At 46.3% G+C, this 20,351-nt stretch overlaps 6 protein-coding genes across 10 annotated transcripts; 4 read left to right on the forward strand and 2 right to left on the reverse strand.

Annotated features, from left to right (window-relative positions):
• Positions 1-167: 167 nt before the first annotated feature.
• Positions 168-2,581, forward strand: selenol (selenoprotein L). 3 transcript variants are annotated; one of them, XR_015854397.1, is made up of 10 exons: positions 168-364; positions 545-623; positions 701-754; positions 969-1,014; positions 1,087-1,217; positions 1,322-1,436; positions 1,507-1,629; positions 1,706-1,843; positions 1,966-2,356; positions 2,415-2,581. XR_015854397.1 is itself a non-coding variant. In XM_088362102.1 (9 exons), the coding sequence occupies exons 1-9, from the start codon at positions 262-264 to the stop codon at positions 2,230-2,232; spliced, it is 1,056 nt and encodes a 351-aa protein (XP_088218228.1). In that variant the 5' UTR covers positions 168-261; the 3' UTR covers positions 2,233-2,581. The 3 variants fall into 3 exon arrangements, 1 of the variants encoding a protein (XP_088218228.1); XR_015854396.1 differs by having other exon boundaries at positions 2,425-2,581; XM_088362102.1 differs by having other exon boundaries at positions 1,966-2,581.
• On the reverse strand, positions 2,577-4,819 carry c19h1orf198 (chromosome 19 C1orf198 homolog). The gene is made up of 6 exons (XM_088362103.1): positions 4,479-4,819; positions 4,185-4,235; positions 3,921-4,034; positions 3,616-3,783; positions 3,190-3,528; positions 2,577-3,126 (listed from the first exon to the last, which is right to left on the reverse strand). The coding sequence occupies exons 1-6, from the start codon at positions 4,782-4,784 to the stop codon at positions 3,073-3,075; spliced, it is 1,032 nt and encodes a 343-aa protein (XP_088218229.1). The 5' UTR covers positions 4,785-4,819; the 3' UTR covers positions 2,577-3,072.
• A 370-nt stretch (positions 4,820-5,189) lies between these two features.
• On the forward strand, positions 5,190-5,837 carry ost4 (oligosaccharyltransferase complex subunit 4 (non-catalytic)). Its single transcript, XM_088362117.1, has 3 exons — positions 5,190-5,202; positions 5,346-5,482; positions 5,731-5,837. Exon 2 carries the CDS (start codon positions 5,347-5,349, stop codon positions 5,458-5,460), a length of 114 nt encoding a protein of 37 aa, XP_088218243.1. The 5' UTR covers positions 5,190-5,202; position 5,346; the 3' UTR covers positions 5,461-5,482; positions 5,731-5,837.
• Positions 5,838-5,908: 71 nt separating this feature from the next.
• Positions 5,909-11,706, reverse strand: agbl5 (AGBL carboxypeptidase 5). 3 transcript variants are annotated; one of them, XM_088362082.1, is made up of 16 exons: positions 11,466-11,706; positions 10,258-10,526; positions 9,842-10,013; positions 9,614-9,780; positions 9,378-9,555; positions 9,138-9,316; positions 8,558-9,071; positions 8,312-8,481; positions 8,108-8,243; positions 7,824-8,041; positions 7,553-7,764; positions 7,258-7,467; positions 7,061-7,152; positions 6,936-6,988; positions 6,742-6,845; positions 5,909-6,676 (listed from the first exon to the last, which is right to left on the reverse strand). In XM_088362082.1, the coding sequence occupies exons 2-16, from the start codon at positions 10,467-10,469 to the stop codon at positions 6,597-6,599; spliced, it is 2,697 nt and encodes an 898-aa protein (XP_088218208.1). In that variant the 5' UTR covers positions 10,470-10,526; positions 11,466-11,706; the 3' UTR covers positions 5,909-6,596. The 3 variants fall into 3 exon arrangements, with proteins under 3 accessions (XP_088218208.1, XP_088218209.1, XP_088218210.1); XM_088362083.1 differs by having other exon boundaries at positions 7,258-7,449; positions 11,466-11,702; XM_088362084.1 differs by lacking the exon at positions 7,258-7,467 and having other exon boundaries at positions 11,466-11,703.
• Positions 11,707-11,802: 96 nt separating this feature from the next.
• selenoi (selenoprotein I) lies at positions 11,803-16,314 on the forward strand. Its single transcript, XM_088362097.1, has 10 exons — positions 11,803-12,290; positions 13,053-13,121; positions 13,415-13,523; positions 13,609-13,683; positions 13,743-14,005; positions 14,082-14,190; positions 14,279-14,327; positions 14,394-14,574; positions 14,659-14,838; positions 15,023-16,314. Exons 1-10 carry the CDS (start codon positions 12,231-12,233, stop codon positions 15,131-15,133), a joined length of 1,206 nt encoding a protein of 401 aa, XP_088218223.1. The 5' UTR covers positions 11,803-12,230; the 3' UTR covers positions 15,134-16,314.
• A 149-nt stretch (positions 16,315-16,463) lies between these two features.
• On the forward strand, positions 16,464-20,246 carry LOC148381548 (heat shock protein HSP 90-alpha 1). The gene is made up of 11 exons (XM_088362089.1): positions 16,464-16,728; positions 17,185-17,334; positions 17,412-17,778; positions 17,851-17,984; positions 18,049-18,354; positions 18,427-18,592; positions 18,668-18,858; positions 18,934-19,081; positions 19,150-19,418; positions 19,492-19,825; positions 19,909-20,246. Exons 2-11 carry the CDS (start codon positions 17,185-17,187, stop codon positions 20,016-20,018), a joined length of 2,175 nt encoding a protein of 724 aa, XP_088218215.1. The 5' UTR covers positions 16,464-16,728; the 3' UTR covers positions 20,019-20,246.
• Positions 20,247-20,351: the final 105 nt, after the last annotated feature.

Below are 20,351 nucleotides of genomic sequence, written 5' to 3' on the forward strand. Positions count from 1 at the left end.
CAAACACAAATGTATTGTTTTACTATGGAAGAAAAATCCTTAACCAGTAATATTACTCAGCTGTTTAGCATGAAGTTCAATTTTATTTTTAGTTTTCCTTCTCATCGCTAGAGGCCGCCAAATCCTGCTGTAAGCCCATTTGGTCACGTGATTTTCCGGAAGTCTACCTCCCACTTTAGTTTTTAATCACGTGTTTTATTGTCGAAGTTAAGCACTGTCTTATACTGTGCTGAAGGCTTTCAGGAGCGACAACTGACGGGCATGGAGGAAGACGTGATCCCGGAGGAGAGCCTCACTACTGCCTTGAAGCAGCTCGTCAGTCTGGGCAATGTTTTGCTACAGCAGGCCAAGAAAGACGCGGAGGGTAGGATGAATAGTTTTTGGGAGATTCTTTTCATTTTGCACCGAAAATATAACACGAGTTGCGCATCCAAGTTGAAAACAACATATTGCGACATATTGATAACGACTATTGCAGTATGTCCAGTATTTTTATCATATTCCACTTTAACAAATCCAAAGAAATCAATTTTGTGTTTTCTAGTCTCCATGGAGGACTTTGTCCCATATAAAATTGCCACTTTGTTGGGCCTGATTGCAGCCGGAGCAGATTTTTATAGGAGGTAAGCATTATTCTCGTTTTTGGTAAAAAAAAAATAACTATTGTATATTAAGATTGTATTTTCTTGCCATTGCACAGCATTGGAGTGAAGAAGAAAAGTGAAGCCGAGGCTGCCTGGCAGAAGTTGTATGGGTACGTTGAAACAAACAAACCAAAGTTCACCTTATAATTTCTCTATATTGATGCGCCACTTTGTTACCTTGTGTAACAAGTTAAAATATCACCATGATAACACATTGACTAATCTACAGTCTTACATGTTTGCATTTTTTTTTCTAAAGGTCTCGCATGTTATTATAATACAGAAAAACTGCTCATATGTCAAGTGACTATTTCTGTTTCACAGCCGTGCAGCAGTGAGAGAGCAGGCGGAGGAGCTCCTCCAGCTCCAGGTCTGTACCAGAAACTCCACACTCTTTATATGGTTGCTTTTCTCTGAACATAGCATGCATGTGTCTGTACAGAGTGAATGGGACTCCTTCCTGGAGTACGTGGACCAAAGTCTTCAATCATCTTGTGCTCCTGTAAAACCAGGAGGAGAAACAGTGGACATCTTTAGCCCTGAAACTTTGTTGACTGATGGACGCAGTGGAAAGTCAGTATGCGTCTTCCTATTTCAACCCTGCAAATTCCTTTAAAACTGAAAACAAAATAGTCCAGTTTACTCTCTGGCTCTGTCAATTTGTGTTGCGTTTGAAGGAACGTCACCCTGGATCACTATCGGTCTCCGGGTCAGAAGCTTCTGCTGGTCCTCATCAGACACTATGGATGACTGCCGTGACGCGACCACGTGGCCGAGCTGGAGGGCAGCAAGGTTAGTCAGCCTAGAAATCACCAAATAAACATATATACCGTTTTTAATTTTTTTTTTTTGTGCTCTGCAGGCTGCCCTGGAGGCTCGGTCTGTGAAGGTCGTCGTGGTGGCTTTCGGGGCCCTGAAGGGGGCTCGTTTGTGGCTGCAGCAGACTGGATGCTCCTTTGACTTAGTACTCGATCCACACAGAAAGGTTAGCAACCACCATGAATCATCTTGTTACCAGAATTTCATTACAGCATGATTACCTCGCTGTCATTCGAATTTAGATCTACCGGAGCTTTGGTCTGATCTCATCCTGCGCTAAAGTCATGAACTTTGACTCCATGCTTCGGTATTCCGAGTACCAAGCTGCTGACAGAAGCTTCCCAGAATTCCCCATGCACATGCTGGAGGACATCTACCAGGTACACAAGATGCTAGCTAACCTGTTTGTTCAGCTAGTCATGGAAAGTTGTTAGTTAACATGAGCTAATTTGTTTTGGTATTGTCAGCCACATTTTAATTGTTAAAAAATATATATTTCCAGATGGGAGGTGACTTTTTGCTCAGCAGTACCAACAAAGTCCTTTTGTCCCACCCAAGCAAGTACCCGATGGACCGACCCACCCTGAGCGACATCCTACGGACAGCGTCCGGCTCGACCGAGCTCGTCGCGCAGGAAGTAAGCGGTAGCGGCACGCCGACGCACGCCGATGACGTCACGCCTCGCACTCACAATACCGTGAAGAGGTGTGACCGATGCCAAGCCGTGCTGACCGGCCGCCCGCTGCTTCCTCTCAGATCCTTGCTATAACTTAAACATGAACTTTTTGAGCATTTCAACATGTCAGAAAATAAGCAATTTAGGAATGACACAAAATTGTACTTTTTTTCCTGATTTTCCTTTATTGTGTGAGATCAAAATCACGGAATACAAGGTGAGCACATGCACACTAGTCCTGTTGTATTCATATTTGATCACTAAAATTGTTCTAGTGTCATTTAGGACTTGATGCAACATCGCCTTTAAGAAGATGTCTGGTGTATCACGCAGACAAGCATGCCATGTGGTGCTATCTCGCGTGTGATTGGTTGACACAAGGCTACAAAAAGTACCTGATAAATATCCATCCAAGGACGTTAAATGTAACACTTCAATGAGAGCTACAAATGGTAATGCATTTTTTTTTAAATAACTATGCTGTTGCCATGACTACGTTTGCCGAACAGTAATATTTTGGCCCTCAAGTTGTAACAAAATGATTTTCCACAGTTCCTCATTAGAAATTGGATGTCATTAAATTAGCGGAAGTACTTAGCGTCTGGCTAACAAACAGCAAAGGCATTACTTGCAAGAAGCAATCACTGTGCTAGTTATCTAATTACTAAAAATCAGCCATGTAGTCATTTTAACCATTTTTGCACATATGAAAAGCTCTTTGATTCTCAAAATGTTGGCTAACACCGATCAAGCTAATAAATGCTGATGCTATTGGCAGGGCAAAGGTCCAGTAAAAGGAGTCTAGAAGACAGGCAGTGTTAAAAGCGAGAAGTGTTCAAAACAATAAACAGGGCATGTGAGTGGATGATATGAATGTCATTGATGAAGCAGTGATGACATCATCCAGCAGCGCCCCCATCTTCACTTCCGTGGTTACCAGTTGTCCAGGAAGTCGAATCCTGTCTTCAGGATGCTGTTGCTGTTCAACTGCAAAGGGAAGGACATGTTAGAGAAATCCAAAAGAATCGAATTGTCGCCTTCAAGGTTCACCTGGGTAAAGGCGGGACTGCCAGGTGAGGCGTTGTCCTCTTTTTCCTTGTTGCTGGGGAGAGTGGGGCTCTTGACAAGGCGACTGGGGGTGGGGAACACCTCATCCACGGTGTAGCTTACAACCGGCAGAGTGCTCTGGGAACGCTCCCAGCCCGCCACTGATGACAAGACGGTGAGGGGCGGGACGGGGCCCGGCGAAATAGAGATGGCAGCGGGAGCTGGGGGTGCGGCGACGGGAGGTTGCGGTGCAGGAGGCTTGGGAGCCCGTTGCTTGGCCGGCCTGGATAGCGCCAGCGGATGGGGGTCCGGTTCTGGCTCTTTGGCGGGGAAAGATGTCTCCTGCGGACACAGTGAGGCTCCGTTCTTATTCCGAAATGAATTAAGAAAAACGATGTTATAATAAAGAACTTAGCAAAGCTGTCTCACCTGGCGCAGGTACGAGGGCAGCGACTTCTCTCCTTTCTCTAGGGACTTGATCTGGCTGGGCGTCAATGACTGGAAGTCGGCTTGCTCGCCCTCAAGTCGCGAACGCTCAGCGCTGATCTTCCAAAAAGCAGACTCCTCCTCGGGACGCCTGGCCTCGCTCACAGACACCTTGGTAAGACACATTAATCAGGAGTAGACGCTGACCCACTTTGGCTTTGTTTACATTCATTTCCAGCATCACAGCAACCTCATACTAAGCATCTGCTTTTTGAGTCATATTGAACAAATTAAAAAACATTCATTACCTTGGTTCCATTTGCACTTTTGCTCATTTGAGAGGTCTTTGCAGATTTAGTGTCCCCCAGAGAGATGGAAATGCCCTGGTCGGGGCCTGGTGTCAAACTGAATTCTAGCTGGCTCTGAAATACAGTGAGAAGGCTTTCAGTGGGCGTATCAGGGTGGGATGGAGGCTGGTTCACATGAGCCGCCCTGAAACCAATCTCACAATAGAAAGAAATGCACTAAAAAGAAATTATCATTGTTGTTCCTTGACATAAAAAAATGTTTACCTTGGTTTCCCAGGAGAAGGGGGCTGAATGCTCATCTTGCCATGTAATATCCTGAATACAAAAGAGTAAACAGTTATTGTCGCATAACTTTAATGTACCTTATCAATGTCAGTGGGTGGACCTGAAATATATATATGGAATAATAATTTATACAGAGCAGTTTTATTTTTCCTCAATTTGAACTGCAGTTCGTGACGTCACGACAATCCACCCCTACGTGGCTAGGGATTAGTAATGCAGCTAGCATGGCCTAAAAACATCGATTTTAATTCCCATGGTGACTTGACTAGGCACCTCTTCTCCAAAATGGACGATCTTCTGTCCGGTCTGAATGAGGAGCTTGGGGTAGCAGACCACCTCCTCTCGATCCACCCGGTGCATAGCATATCGGGCTTGGATGTGCGGGTCCATCATCCAGTTGTCGATCGCGTTGTCCTGCTCTTGCGGCGACATCTTGTCCCACGTCGAGCCGTGGTTGTTTTTTATTTTCTCGCGTTCTTGCATGATCTTGTTAGCCATGGAGTTGATGGATGAGAAGTACTGGAATTTCTTCTCTTCCATGTTGTGGGCTTCGAGCCCCGCGACCGACGCGGCCGCCATCTTGGATGTCTTCCAGCTGTTTTTTGTTGTGGGAAGGAAACGTCATAAAATGGGCGGGGCTGGGTGGATTCGTGGATTTATCGTAATTTTTAGTGTCATGATGCAGTTAGGAACATGGTAATCACTCGAAGCCAAGAGAGTTGAGAAAAGGCGGAAAAACGTACCGACAATCAGTTTCAGTGTGACATAACTTACGACTTTTCGACTCATAAGTTGTTGCTTGGATCACAAGGCTAAAATATGCAGCGTTAATTGTCATAGGTAAATCAGATTTACGTAGTATTTTGAACGCAGCATCCAGCCGGATTAACGTGACGTGTCTTTCCTTTTGAACCGGAAGAGATTGCAAAGGTCGCCTCCTGTGAGCTCACTCATAAAACTATCACGTTCCTCCAAGAAAATCTATTAAAAACATAACGTAAGTTGTCGCATTTCCAAACAATCTAACAAGAACCTTTTGTTTTCTTATTTTGTCTGTGTGTCCATAGGTTGTTTGCATGCATTGTGCCGTTTTGACTGAAAGTTTAATTGAAAAATGATCAGATGTTTTCCACTTGACAGAATGGTGACTGACGTGCAGCTGGCAATCTTCGCCAACATGCTTGGTGTGTCCCTATTCCTGCTGGTGGTACTATACCACTACGTGGCCGTCAACAACCCCAAGAAGCAGGACTAAAAAGTGGTCGCACCCTGGGCAGGTGAGTGCCATCATGGTAGGAAAAGATTTAGTGACATTCATGCACAGGAGAACTGGGTTACACCATAATTTAAGATAATTTATCGCAACGATGTGAACACAAACTAGGTTATCTAATTTTAAAGCCCCTGAAAAATCGGGTTAAATGAGGATATTATCAGGAAGTGGAGGTACTACTAAAAAGTATTTTTTTGTTTTCAAGTCAGTGTGGCAGATTTAATGGCAGCAATTTTTTTTTTCATTCTACAGATGGGAATCGTCGCCACCACACTACCCAGGAAACAAACATTCCCCCCAAAATGATTTCCCGAGGATTATGTAGTTACTTTTTTAAATAAATAATGCCAAGAAATGTTCTTTCCTCGTTTATATCGCGCATTTCTCAAACTTATTTTCAGACCAGTTAAGTAAAACAAAATAACTCATGTGAAGTGTGTGGTAATCATTTAGTTTAATGTAGCCACAGTACACATGATGGTGACAAAATATATTTAACACTTATTGGTCCACAGAGAACATATTGCATGTGACGTGGTTTTATGACAATCGCAGGAAGAGCAACAAATGATAGGGCGTTAAAGCACGTATCTAAAAATTGTGTTGCTCAAAAGGAACCTGCTGGAATCTATGAAAACACACAACAACATCCATTGTGTATAAATGAGCAGCATACAACTTCCAATAGGCAACATTTTACAGAATGAGATTCTGTGCTGTGTGCAGTGTAAGCTTGAGAACGGAAATTTGAAATGGTTGAAAGTGTCCTCCTTGCCCATTTGCTTTGCATCTCCAGTGTTAGTTTCAAAAAAATCATTTGGGGTGCTTGTAAGTCAAGCTATCACTGCATTTTTACACGTTAGGGTGTCACAGTATAGTGTTTGATGAAGGTGATATGAAATGAATTCGCTTGCTTATACTCACTGTGAAGGCACTTGGACCTGACGACGACAATACGATTGCACTTAATAATATGAAAAATAAACAGTACATGACACTTGCTGGCCACTTCATTAGGAACAGATGAAGCAGTGGTCAGTTTCAAGGTTAGCGTTAATTTTTTTTTCCCCGAGGCAATTCAGCGTTGAGGAAATATGCATTTCCAGTTTTGGTCGGCACTATTTCACAACATGGCTTCGGGACGTGGTCCTCTTGTGGGATTTACTCGTCTGTTGCTTGCTTCGCTCGTCCTCGGCTCCTGCAGGGCACGAAAAAGAACATAGTCATGCATTCTCCGCTACTGCTAGCATGCCAACACTTTACCTTGAATGAGTCCCTTCTGGCGGCTTTTAACGAGACGCGGCGCGGTACTGTCGGACGCCCCTGCCTTCTTGTTGCGTGCGGCCACGTGTGGCTGCAGCTCGCACCTGCGTGTGTGACACAAACTTAGAATTCCAAAGCCAAATATCCCAAAATGATGAAAAATGTACTAAAGAAAACTAATTTTGGAGACTCACTTGGTAAATTTGACCGAGGCTAAGATATGCTCTGGCCCACTCTCTTTAGGAGTCTGTAACAGATGAACACAAAAGATTATCAAAAAAAATAGTTTGCGTGTAAAAAAAAAAGAGCAGATGCTAACCGCTGTGGCGGCGCGGTGGCCTGAGTTTCGGTTTCCTCTTCCGTTTCGGCTGGGGCGTGGGGGTAAAGCTGATTTGTCTGCGCAGCCCAAACCTGCCGAGAAAAACCAACAAAGCGGGTGATTTATTTATTTATTTTTAAATGCATCATAGTCTTGCATTGCCACCTGAACCAAAGCGAACAGGAGGAAGTACACACCAACAATGGTGGTGGAGACCGCCGCCGCAGCCACCGCGCACACTGACGATGACGAAGACGAAGAGGAAGAGGAGGAATGGGGGGGTGAGGGTGGCGGAGGGGGGCGGGCGGGTGTATGGCTGTTGCCAGGGGGACGCAGGACAGCACGGTGATGGTGGGGAGTCGGGCGTCTCTTCTCCGCACTTTTGGTGTCTACAGAGACAGACACACCTGCTGACGAACATGCGGGAGTGGAGGGGGGGGGGCATGCTGAGGGGCTGCCCGGATGTAACGAGGCGCAAAAACGGCTACTCACCCTTTGTGGGCCCGGCAGATTTGCGACCGCCGCCTCGCCCACCGCGGCTGCCGCCAGCGCTGCCGGTTTGGTTCTTGGCGTGCGGCGGTGGGCACCCGAAGGCGAAGCTGGGCGTGTTGGGGGTCTTGGGGGACGGCGTCAGGCTGCTGCTGCTCTGGCTGTTGCAGCGCACCCGCGTAAAGGACCCCTCGGGGGTCGGGGCGCTCAGACCGCTGCCGAGCCATTGCCATTAAGAGTGTGTCCAAAATGGTGGCTGTGTGTGTCAACTCACTTGATGAAGGTCTTGGGTGGCGACGCCTTGCCGGGGTGCTGGTTCCCTTTATTCGGCGGGTGTGTACCTTGTTGGGCGCTCGGGACTTTGGTGTTTCGGAGTTGCTTGAGCACCCATGCCCGCAGGTTGCCCAGGCAGCTGTGCTCTGAAAGCACCAGCCGCGGCCACGGGTTGCACTCGGCCATGTCCAGCGCCGAGATGGCCACCGAGCGTCCCACCTGGTTCGGGGAACTGTGAGGCTTATGCTAAAAGGACTAAATCGTCTTTTTTGACAGATGCTGTACCTGTTCGAAGATTTCCGGCGTGTACTTGAGCGGGAACGTTGGGATCAGAGGGGGCGTGGCCCGCCCGTTGTCATGGCACGCCGGTGGGATGGCATTCAGAGTCTTTCCCGTGTTATAGTTGCACTCTAACGTATAACTAAAAAACAGCAAAGACCCGATTTTGTTTTCTGATGTATTGTGGTGATGTCATCCTTGTGTTTTTACCTGTGCAGGATGCCGATGGCTTTGTGAATGGCGACCCGTCCGCTGCCTTCCTTGGACTGGCCGTCGCGTTTGTCCCGCGCGTACATGTTCTTCTCAGAGAAGTTGCAACCTTGGAAGTCAAAGTGTGGGGAGTTGAGGGCGATCAGCCTCGGGTATAGCATGTTCTCCACCTGTGCACACGGGAAGAACCATTTTATTTCCTGCTTGGCTGCAGCAGCTTTTTGAAATGGCCTGGTCAGAGTTTACCTGCTGGCTTTCAGTAGGCAGATTATTTCCGTACATGAAGCAGCCTCGCTTGGAGGCGTGGCCGTGCAAGTCCACGTAATAGGCCACGCCCCCCTCTTTGTGCGGAATGGATTCCTGCTTCTCTTTTTTTGCCTCCGGTGGTGCCACTTTTGGCGGCTTTGGCGGTCTACCTGGCACTACGGCGGCCGTGACAATCTCAGAGTTGGACAAACCGCTGCCATTGTTCTTTGCCGTCCAGCCGTTGTGCGCCGTCGCCGTGGTGACCTCAGGTTGCGGAGGGGTCGCATCCTTGGCTGCGTTACGCTGATTCAGGCTGACTTCCAGGGCGGTGAGGGCTGGAACCTCGTGTTCATCGCTAGCCTTTGTGGGCGTTCTGGCCTGCGCATTTTTGTGTGTCGTACGATTGTGCGAGTGGTGGTAGAGCAGTAGTGCTTTGGCGCCGTAGATGGACGGGTGCAGCTCGGGGCTGGGATTCATGTACTGGCGGTTCAGGTTCACGCCCCGTGAGTCGGTCCTACACGTTAAAAATATTGAAACTGTGCAGGTGTACCTAATAAAGTGCAGGGTACATTGTTCTGACCTGTAGTGGCCTCGCACAACGCCATCCGGGTTGAGCATGGGGATGAGCTTGAAGACAAACATGTTTCTGAGCGCGTGAGCTCGCGGGTCGTCTTTCTTCAGGATGAAGTCCAGGAAGCCGTTGAAGACGAACGAGGACGGCGTCTCTCCGGGGTGCACGCGGCTGCTTAGGAAGAACACCTACCAAGCAATACGCGTGAGCTTTACAAATTAGCCAGATATTCGCTACGTGTATTTGTACCCTTTTGTTCTCAAAGCGGTGAGGTCGAAGCGTGTCGACATCGGGGAAGAGCTGCGGCAGACGAGGTTCGCGCTCGTCCATCATTCCGCTGCAGTTGGTCACAGTGAGGAGGTCCACCCGGTTGCCGTCAAGAGAGCGACACAGCAGCTCGCGTCGGTAGTACACCTCGTCTGGAGAGCTGACACACACAGCAAGAACATTACAAATTTTTTTTTTTCTTAAATTTGCAGTGTTACCTGGCAGGACCGAGGCGTGCCGCGTCACGGTGCCTGTCGTCCAAGCACCGCAGCATCTCCTGACACTCGGTGTACGAGAAAGGGAAGCAGAAGGAGAAGAAGGTGGTTGCACCTCGAATGTCCAGCAGGCGGTGAGTGAAGGACAGTATGAACTGACTCCGTACAATCTATCGAAGCACGAGAGGGGTGTTATCATTAGCAATAATAATGATGCTTACTTTTTGGTACCTCAATGACGGGTCTGTCTCGGATCCTCTCCCATTTGTTTTTCCCGGGTAAAGTCCGAACGAGTGGCGCCATGCCTTGACTGTAAAGCTTCCTCTGGTTGTTCATGTTCATCACATTGAACTTGAGCAGCCTTCCAGGGACTGCGCCCTGCACGCTGAAGTAGAACCATGACCTCAAACACAAAATTTGACATAATCAAACAGCAGTCCTTCATGAAAGTTTGTCTCATAAAATTGCAACGTCTCCTACAATTATGATTCATTTTTCCTCTAGAATTAGAAATTTCTACTCACACAAATAATAATAATCATAAATCACCGTTTATATGACGTTTTAGATAACAGTTTGACTTTTTGCAGATTTTTTTTCATTTATTTATTTATTGTTGTGTAATAAAAATAACATCCAACAGTCACCTGTTGCCATTCTCGTGTTCCGTTCCGGCGCAATCGTGCTGAGTCCAAATGTTAAACTCGTAGTCTGGGATGTTGGCGGGGGATGCAGCCCCCCCGAGTTGAGTGCCATCATTAAGGAGGCTCGGTATGTGCTTGTTCACCTTCTCCACGTGGGCCAAGTTGCCCGAGTCGAACTTGGAACTGAATACAATGTTGCCAAAGCGAACCTCCATGGCTGAGAGAGGAGTTTCCTCTAAGGACGTTTTCACCCTCTATAAAACCTAATCAAACTTGACAACAAAAATACAGAAATACATTACTGAATAGTGAAATCTTTAAGTCATGTTAAAATCATGGACTTTCAATATTTGATCCAGTGGTCACCCAAAAATAATTAATGTGCAATATTTGTAATATTATTTGTAAAAAAAAAAAAAATCCCCCCCATTTCAAAACTCAAAAATATTACTTTATTAGACTTGGGCCGGTGGATGTGACAATATAAACAGATAACAGCGACACCCAGAGGCGGGAGCAAAAACTACAACCACGACCAAATGACACTTGCATTTGACAACATTTGATTATTAACATACCACATAATGCATGAGAATGTGACGAATGTGATTGTTTCCAACGAATCCGATCATTTTTATCCTGCAGGACACAACAATGGCTCAGGTTCGGTCCCACCAGCGCCTCCACGACAAACAGCTGACCCACAAAACAAGCTCAGGCATCGGGATTTAAAACCTCGCGATGCCACATCAGCCAAAAAAGAGAGTTTGATTTTTATACAGTCCGATTATTAAATATCTTAGATACTACGTTTATGTTCTTTGGTCCCTGAACGCCCCTTGACGTTACTAAGCTACAGGGGACAACTTAGCTGCCGAGCTAGCGGTCGTTGCTAGGAAGAAAGGACGATCGCTACGGTCCTAATTCACATCGTGTCTCCTCCATATCATTGCTGGTGCAAGACCAAACGATCAAATATTGATCCGATCGATGATGTTGTTGATCGATATCCGTATGTTTTGATGTCATGTTGCCGCCCCCCTTTCTCCCTCAAACTCTTCGTATGGTCGCTATACATGAGGCGTTCAAGGAACTCCTGAAAATGTCAATACGCAGTCTACGACCTCGTGTATTTTCTTTTTAATTATGTGATAAATCAATAAAATTTGACTTTTAGTGTCTGAATTTGCTCATAGTTTTGACTCAATTACCTGATGAAATGTAAATTACAGTAGGTATTCAATGTTCCTTTGAAGCGATTTATCCCACGCAGCATCTTTTCCATGACACGGCCCATTTAGGGTGGTAGAGAAAAAGGCTAAGATCATCATTCAAGCCATTTGCCGTAGTGAAATGACAAATTTGATTGAGTGCATCCCCCGGAAGTAAATGTGACGTTTTGGGGACGTGCTCCATATCTATTTTTCAAAGCATCCCTGCTTTTGTCATAGCTGTGTTACGTTGACATCAGGCAAATATGAGAACCTATCTACAATGAAGCGTTCAGGTGGCTCTGTAATAGTGATGTACATTCCAGTTCTTTTAAGTGAACTGAATCTTTAGAATCAGTTCATTCAAAAGATTCGTTCAACGAATCGTCCCCACACACGCACACTGAACAGGAAGTTGCGTCACTGACTCGTCTCGTTGTTATTGTTACCAAATTAATTAAATATTGATGGAAGTCTGCTGATGGCCGTGTACTTTAATCTCTTGTTTCCTTCCCTCCCACGCGTTATGGTCATCCGACCATTTGGTGTCGCTAGTGAGCTCAACGATAGCATGTCGTCTTGTTTCAGGGAGGAGCGGCCAGAGTGTTCCGATCGCACGTCAGACGGCGTGACCGACGGCGGCTCCGGTCTATGATCGCTTAACGTCGCCTAGCCGCTAAAATTAAACCCGGCACGTTCGCCCGGCACGAGAAGGAGTTTGATTGTCATTTCTTGTTTTGCGTAGCGGCGACGGACTGTTCCAACATGGCTTTTCTCTACGAATACGTCACACAAGAGCAACTCGCAGGCTTCGACAAATACAAGGTAGTATGCTAAGTGGCTAGCCCCCGTGTGTATGCATGCAATCAATTATGTGTGAATGAGGATACGTACATTTGTATGTGCATGTATTAAACGCTGGTCATAACCTGCAATATCTGCAAAAAGCAATTTGTACATTAATCTGTTAGACTTCTTACTGAGCTCAAATTTGCTCAAATCTGCCCCTTTTTGACAGCAATACTTATTCTAAACTTCATTTGCCCTGCAATTTTCTCTCAATTTATGTGAGTCACGTGTTATGTGTATGCAATGCATGAATAAAACTGCCTTGTTTAAAATCGAAAAATGGAAACGTTCATAAATGGCAAATCTAAAAGCTCTCTGCAAGTTTTTGAAGAATTGAGACTAGTTCGAGCTTGTACTGTGATCACACGTCTCCTTGCGGTTTCATCCTTCCTGTTGCCTTCCAAAATTAGCATAATGTCACCACGCTTACTTAGCATCTTCTAGTTGGAATGACAAAGTCATCTATTGACTGTTTTCAGCAATATTTGTAAAATTTCATCATTGATATTTGATTTTTACTGATCTGTCAGACCCTGCCTGAATATTTCCTTTTCAAAACACACTTTTAGATGGTGTCTCGGGAAATGTGCATGATTAAAAGACGAAACCAAACTGCAGGTATCTGCAAAGGTGACGTGGAGACAAATGATAATGCCACGCCAAGACTATTAGTAATTCTGATGAGCTGCATTTGTGCACGTGTCACAGTGACAACTTACGTCATGTGTGTGTTTGCAGTACAGCGCGGTGGACTCCAATCCTTTGTCCATCTACGTCATGCACCCTTTCTGGAACTTTGTTGTGAAGGTGAGAAACACGTTTGCGTGTGTGTTTTGACAACTACTGTGACACTCCCTGAAAATGTTGCATCATCTTTGAATTGTCTTTGGCAAATATGGCTGTCGCTGTCTATTCTAATTTGAAGGATATTTGATCAAAAGTGACATCAATGAGAAGAACTGGGAAAGAAATGTTTGGAAATGTTCTTCAAACATGGAAGAGACCAGTGACCTTGAATTTCTGGGTTAAAAAAAAAGATCTACGCAAAAAAGGTTGAAAGGGCGTTGCTTGCTCAAGCACACTTTTGTTTTTCATTGTAGTTTCTCCCAAAATGGTTGGCTCCGAATCTTATCACGTTCACCGGCTTTATGTTCCTGGTGGTCAACTTCCTCATGCTGGCCTTCTACGACTATGACTTCAATGCCTCAGGTCTGTTCACCCAAAAAAAATCTCCCGAAATTGATGTTTGCTAAATAATGTGCACAATCAATTATTTTGTGCCCGTTTGTTTCAGCCATCGGACAGGATCATGTGCCTAGCTGGGTGTGGGTGACGGCGGGGCTCTTCAACTTCCTGGCCTACACACTAGGTGAGTAACCTCACTTGCGTCTCCTCCCTCCTCGTGTTGACATCGCCTCCGCTTTGCAGACGGCGTGGACGGCAAGCAGGCGCGCCGCACCAACTCCTCCACGCCACTAGGGGAGCTGTTTGACCACGGGCTGGACAGCTGGGCCTGCATCTTCTTCGTGGCTACTGTCTACTCCATATTTGGGCGTGGCGAGAGCGGCGTGGGCGTGGCCACGCTTTACTACATCCTTTGGGTGGTGCTCTTCTCTTTTATTCTGTCACACTGGGAGAAGTACAACACGGGCGTGCTCTTCTTGCCGTGGGGTTACGACATCAGCCAAGTGGTGAGCTTGAAGACGCGTCATCTCACACTTATGACTAAAATGATTATTGATTTTATTTTCTTCTTCTTCGCTCCAGACCATCTCCCTGGTCTACGTGGTGACGGCAGTGGTGGGCGTGGAGACCTGGTACCAGCCCGTCCTGTTCAACTTCCTCTACAGAGACCTTTTCACCTTCATGATCGTTGGTAAGACGCAATAATCAATCACACTTTCTAGCAAGAAGGTAATCATCTTAACAATACGAGTCTTGAAATCTCATTCGGTGCTTTTCAGCCTGCTCCTTCGCAGTGACGTTACCCATGAGCCTCGTCAACGTCCTCAGGTAGGTTTTGTTGTCGTCGTCGTGACCGCTAGTTAGCACGGGTTCGACTTAGTCGTGTTTGTTCAGGGCGTACCGCAGTAACTCGCTGAAGCACGAAAGCGTCTACGAGGCCTTCCTGCCCTTCCTGTCGCCCGTGCTCCTCTTTGCTATTTCCACCGTTTGGGTGCTCTTCTCTCCATCCGAAATCCTGGAGCTCCAGCCCAGGCTCTACTACCTCATGGTGGGCACGGCTTTCGCCAACGTCACGGTAGGTGTCTTCCACTCAACGCTCTTTGCAGTTTGTCGTTATTGTCAAGCAGACTTTGTTTACGTTTCCATGTTTGTGTTGCAGTGCAAGCTGATTGTGTGTCAGATGAGCAACACACGTTGCCAGCCGCTAAGCTGGCTACTGGTGCCGATGACCGCCGTGGTGACGCTGGCCGTGTCGGGCCTGGTGGCCGACGAGACGCTACTGCTGTACTTTTGGACTGCCGTCGTCGTGCTGGCGCACATACACTACGGCGTGTCGGTGGTGAGGACATGGCTACTACACTTAATTCACAAGATTTGTGGGGGGGGTTTTGGCAAGTGTTCTTCTGATGGCTTCATTATTTAGCAAGTCTACTTTTGGTTATTATTTTGCAAGGGGACATTATTTGGCAAGTTGTTGTATTGTTATTTGGCAAGTGTCACTAATTTCCTTCCCTTGTGTGCAGGTCCAGCAACTCAGCAACCATTTCGGCATCATGGCCTTCTCACTGAAGAAGCCTCGCAGTGATTGACAAGAGGACGAACGAATCGGCTTGAAAGGAGCAGAAGAAGTTTAGACTCTCCCCGCTCCTTTTCTCTCTCTCTGCTCAACGACATGTCACCCTCGTTACCGCGGTAACCGTATCCTCCATCCATGAGGGATGCCCCAAAACACGCACGCACACATAGCCACCCGCCTCAAGTTTTTTATTTTTTTTTTGGTGATTGGGGGGCTCAAGGAGCTTCGGTTTACCTCATCGGAGGATCGGTCGGTCCACTGTGTCGAGCCAATGAGGTGCGAGTGTTTCCTACGGAAATGTGTTCCATTTATTGGCTGGGGAGCCAATACGCGCGCCCCCCCCACAGATAAACAATATTATGAATGTATAATAATATTAATAATAAGCCTTGATGAAACCTCGGAATTCAAACGTTTTTAATTTACTCTTTAATGCAATCATTATTTTAATATTTGCGGTTATTTGGAAGTAATGGATCCCGCGTGGCGGATCATATTTATTCCGCTACACGCTGCCGGTGATCAGACGATACAGGGAAGTGTCGTGTCTTTCACGCTGATTCGTTCTTTACCCCCCCCCCCCCCCTCCTCGTCTTTCATGTCGTTGGGTTGCCGTGGCGACGGCAGCCGCTTGAATGAAGAGTGTATCCCAAAAGCCGTGCCACGGAACGGATTCACTCTGAGGGGAGCAAGCGAGCGAATGCCCGCCGCCTGGCCTCTTTTGTTTGTTTGTTTGTCATAAAACAATTTTTTTTTTGTATAATTAATGCGTGTCGGTGTCGTCAGCAAGCGTCAAGCCTGCAGCTCTGCTACTAATGCCTGGCAAACGACGCGAGTGTTGAGGGACAGCCTGCATGCCTTTCAAGCACATCGAGTCGAGGAAGCTCAAGTTTGTATGTGTGTACGTGTGTGTGTGTGTATATGTGTGTATGTTGAGATAAGGAAAGAAACTGACAGACTACACAAGATGAACACAGATGTCTATATAGGAAAGTTTATTATGAGCAAATGCGATCAATTCATGGCTGAATTGTGTGGTGCTCGTTACACTCCATAATGTTCCATCCTAACATTAGAGAGAAGAAAAAAAAAACTGAGTGTAATTTTTTTTTCAACCACTATGTTGGACACCACTGTGTTTTTTTTTTTTTAATTAAAATGGATGAAAAATGCCTGTAAGTGCTTAATACTTCTAATCAGTTGAAAATATCTGATGAATAAATGCTACACAAACTCCAACGTGTGTGTGTCTGTGTGTGACAGCAGCTGATAGCAAATAAATGGCAGCTGGAAGAACTTGCAAGGCTGGCTCGAGGGGGAGTCTTGCGGCCTAATGGCCAGCCGAGCTATCAGGAAAGTTCTCGTCGTGATTGACAGGCACTGCTTGTGCCTTTGCTGCCCTACAAGGGCACGTCAACTTTAGAGCTCTGGCGTTTCACGCCACACGTAACCCCCCACCCGGTAGTGCTCGTATCTTCTGGAACCTTCTGAATGGGTGCTTCCAGAAACCCCCGCTGAGGTATAAAAAGAAACCGACGTGTCGTGGGAGTCTGCATCGTGTCCAAAGACACTCGTCGGAAGGAGCAGCAGCAGCTCGAAACTGAGATTCAGAACTTCTCACAAAGGAATCCCAACGCAGATTTCATAGTCAAGGTAAGTGTGGAACACGTAAATCTAACACTGTACTAATTTTGTGCTATTTTATGAAGGGAAAGAAAATAATCGATAATATTCCATGTTGACGAGCTACGCTGAAGCGAACACATGACCTTAAGAGTGCAATGGCGGACACCAGCAGGAATAACGAGAAATCCGTGACAATTTTACATGCTACGATCGTCACCATTTTGAAATACTTATATTTTAATTTAATTTCCTTTGACATGGAGGTGTTAGATAACCCATGGGGGGGGCAGAGGTGTTTGATTGACAGGACGAACACGTGCTCTTCCACCATATGCAGCTGCTCACCCCAACCCCCCCCCCACCAAGACATGTGGTGATCTTTATCGAGTTTTATTTTAAAGAACAGAACAGTTGTTAGCATGTTAGCATCTGTCTCACAGTTCTTAGGTTCAGATTTCGATTTTGTTCGATTTGCTTTGATAGATGCCCGAGAACGCCGCACGTGCCATGGAGGAAGATATGGAGACCTTCGCCTTCCAGGCTGAGATTGCGCAATTGATGTCACTGATCATCAACACCTTTTATTCTAATAAGGAGATCTTCCTCAGAGAGCTTATCTCGAATTCTTCTGATGTAAGAGTAAATTCTTGAAGAGTTGGACAATCTTAAAGGTCGCAACAATAGAACGCTTATGTGATTTCTTCTGACAGGCTTTGGATAAAATCCGCTACGAGAGCTTGACCGACCCCAGCAGACTCGAATCCTGCAAGGACCTGAAGATCGAAATCAGACCTGACCTGCACGCTCGCACCCTCACCCTGGTCGACACGGGAATCGGCATGACCAAGGCCGACCTGATCAACAACCTGGGCACCATCGCCAAGTCTGGAACCAAAGCCTTCATGGAAGCCCTCCAGGCCGGAGCTGATATTTCCATGATTGGTCAGTTCGGTGTCGGCTTCTACTCAGCCTACCTGGTTGCTGAGAAGGTGACGGTCATCACCAAGCACAACGATGACGAGCAGTACGTGTGGGAATCCGCCGCCGGGGGTTCCTTCACCGTCCGTCCTGACACTGGTAAATCTCGCTCAACATTAGCAGTAGCATTAGCATGTTCAGTAGATAACTCCATCCATTTGTGACTTTTAGGAGAGTCCATTGGCAGAGGCACAAGAGTAATCCTGCACCTCAAAGAAGATCAGACGGAATACTGCGAGGAGAAACGTATCAAGGAAGTGGTCAAGAAGCATTCTCAGTTCATCGGATACCCCATCACGCTTTACGTAAGCGACTATTATCTTCTTAAATGGAACCAAAAAGATCCTCAAACTGTTCATTATTCTGAAGGTGGAGAAGACAAGAGAGAAGGAGGTGGACCTCGAGCCGGGAGAGAAGGAGGAGGATGCTGAGAAAGACGCTGCGGAGAACAAGGATAAACCGCAGATCGAAGATGTCGGGTCTGATGAGGATGAGGACACCAAGGAGAACAAGAACAAGAGGAAGAAGAAGGTCAAGGAAAAGTTCATGGACCAGGAGGAGCTGAACAAGACTAAGCCCATCTGGACGCGCAATCCTGATGATATCACCAACGAAGAGTACGGCGAGTTCTACAAGAGTCTGACCAACGACTGGGAGGACCATCTGGCCGTCAAGGTAAATAAAGGAGATGTTTGTCAATATGACTGTTGCAATGGATCCTTCTAAGCTTGCTTTGTTTGTCTTCAGCATTTCTCCGTGGAGGGCCAGTTGGAGTTCCGAGCGCTGCTCTTTGTACCCAGAAGGGCTGCCTTCGACCTCTTTGAGAACAAGAAGAAGAGGAACAACATCAAGCTGTATGTGCGCAGGGTCTTCATCATGGACAACTGTGAAGATCTGATTCCAGAGTATCTCAGTGGGTATCTCATTCTGAAGGTTCTTCTGAGGTCTTTCATCACTGACTAATTTGCCTTGTTTTATTTCTCCTCAGACTTCATCAAGGGTGTAGTGGACTCTGAAGATCTGCCTCTGAACATCTCCAGAGAGATGCTGCAGCAGAGCAAGATCCTCAAGGTTATCCGCAAGAACCTGGTCAAGAAGTGCTTGGAACTCTTCACGGAGCTTTCCGAAGACAAGGACAATTACAAGAAGTGCTATGAGCAGTTCTCAAAGAACATCAAGGTTGGTTTGGTGGCAAAGTCCACATGGCTTTTGGACTCCTACAGACTTTGTTACTAACACACATTTATATTTCAGCTCGGCATCCACGAGGATTCTCAGAACAGGAAGAAACTGTCCGAGATGCTGCGATACTACACTTCCGCTTCTGGAGATGAGATGGTTTCTCTGAAGGACTACGTTGCAAGGATGAAGGAGAACCAGAAATTCATCTACTACATCACAGGTTTGTATCATCTGTTGTCCTCCTTATTTCCCGACAGGCCTATTTATCTCCTGAAACTCTTGAAACAGGCGAGACCAAAGACCAGGTGGCCAACTCGGCCTTCGTGGAGCGCCTCCGCAAAGCTGGCTTGGAGGTCATCTACATGATCGAGCCCATCGATGAATACTGCGTCCAGCAGCTGAAGGAGTTTGATGGCAAGAATCTGGTCTCGGTCACCAAGGAAGGCCTTGAGCTACCCGAGGATGAGGATGACAAGAAGAAGCAGGAGGAACTGAAGACTAAGTTTGAGAACCTTTGTAAGATCATGAAGGACATTCTTGACAAGAAGATTGAAAAGGTTTGTATGAAGGATAATTACTTCTTGACTATGTTTTTGCTGTACCAATAACAAAATGCGACATTCTTTGAAGGTGACCGTCTCCAACCGCCTGGTCTCGTCACCCTGCTGCATTGTCACCAGCACGTACGGCTGGACGGCCAACATGGAGAGAATCATGAAGTCGCAAGCCTTGAGGGACAACTCCACCATGGGCTACATGACAGCCAAGAAGCACTTGGAGATCAACCCTTTGCATCCTATTGTGGAGACCTTGCGGGTGAAGGCAGAGGCGGACAAGAATGACAAAGCGGTGAAGGACCTGGTCATCCTCCTGTTTGAGACGGCTCTGCTATCTTCGGGATTCACGCTTGAGGACCCTCAGACGCATGCCAACCGTATCTACAGGATGATCAAGCTGGGTCTCGGTGAGTGTTTTTCCATTTGGCAAATTTCCTTTCATCTAAATTTAGTTTGCCTAAATGTATAATGTAAAATGTATAATTCTCAGGCATCGATGAAGACGACTCTGCAGTTGAGGACCTCGTTCAGCCTACTGAAGAAGACATGCCAGTTCTGGAGGGCGATGATGACACATCAAGAATGGAGGAAGTGGACTAAACTATCGCCTGCTTTCATAGTACTACTTTTTTTTGTAACTTATTTAAATAATTTGTTTCCAAACAACAAATATTTAGAATCATAGCTGATTATGGGAAACCCACACAAAACAAATTTGGTTGATGCCCTCACACTGGAAATATATATGTAGCTTATGTCTTTTTGTAAAGTTTTTTTTTAATGAAAGCTTTCAAATTTGTAATAAAATAAACGGAGGAATACAAGGAACATTCTCCCTTTGCCCTTTGTATTGTATAATTAACTCTTGCCTTTATTACTTCAAGGTAATTGCGTCACAAAGTGAGGTTTACCACGTTGGATTTTTTTCCAATG

Source organism: Syngnathus floridae, chromosome 19, assembly GCF_059516105.1.
Source record: "Syngnathus floridae isolate MCC-2025c chromosome 19, RoL_Sflo_1.0, whole genome shotgun sequence".
In the NCBI taxonomy this organism is placed as follows: Eukaryota; Metazoa; Chordata; class Actinopteri; order Syngnathiformes; family Syngnathidae; genus Syngnathus; species Syngnathus floridae.

Coding starts and splice junctions, on each gene's coding strand:
- c19h1orf198 (XM_088362103.1), bottom strand. CDS start 4,784: ATGGCGGCCGCGTCGGTCGCGGGGCTCGAAGCCCACAACATGGAAGAG. Junction 4,236..4,478: donor TCGTCCATTTTGGAGAAGAG/GTGCCTAGTCAA, acceptor TTTTGTATTCAG/GATATTACATGGCAAGATGA. Junction 3,529..3,615: donor TGCCCTCGTACCTGCGCCAG/GTGAGACAGCTT, acceptor CTGTGTCCGCAG/GAGACATCTTTCCCCGCCAA.
- ost4 (XM_088362117.1), top strand. CDS start 5,347: ATGGTGACTGACGTGCAGCTGGCAATCTTCGCCAACATGCTTGGTGTG.
- agbl5 (XM_088362082.1), bottom strand. CDS start 10,469: ATGGAGGTTCGCTTTGGCAACATTGTATTCAGTTCCAAGTTCGACTCG. Junction 7,153..7,257: donor GGTCTCCACCACCATTGTTG/GTGTGTACTTCC, acceptor TTTTCTCGGCAG/GTTTGGGCTGCGCAGACAAA. Junction 6,846..6,935: donor GCCTCGGTCAAATTTACCAA/GTGAGTCTCCAA, acceptor TCACACACGCAG/GTGCGAGCTGCAGCCACACG.
- LOC148381548 (XM_088362089.1), top strand. CDS start 17,185: ATGCCCGAGAACGCCGCACGTGCCATGGAGGAAGATATGGAGACCTTC. Junction 17,985..18,048: donor GATACCCCATCACGCTTTAC/GTAAGCGACTAT, acceptor ATTATTCTGAAG/GTGGAGAAGACAAGAGAGAA. Junction 18,859..18,933: donor AGTTCTCAAAGAACATCAAG/GTTGGTTTGGTG, acceptor TTTATATTTCAG/CTCGGCATCCACGAGGATTC.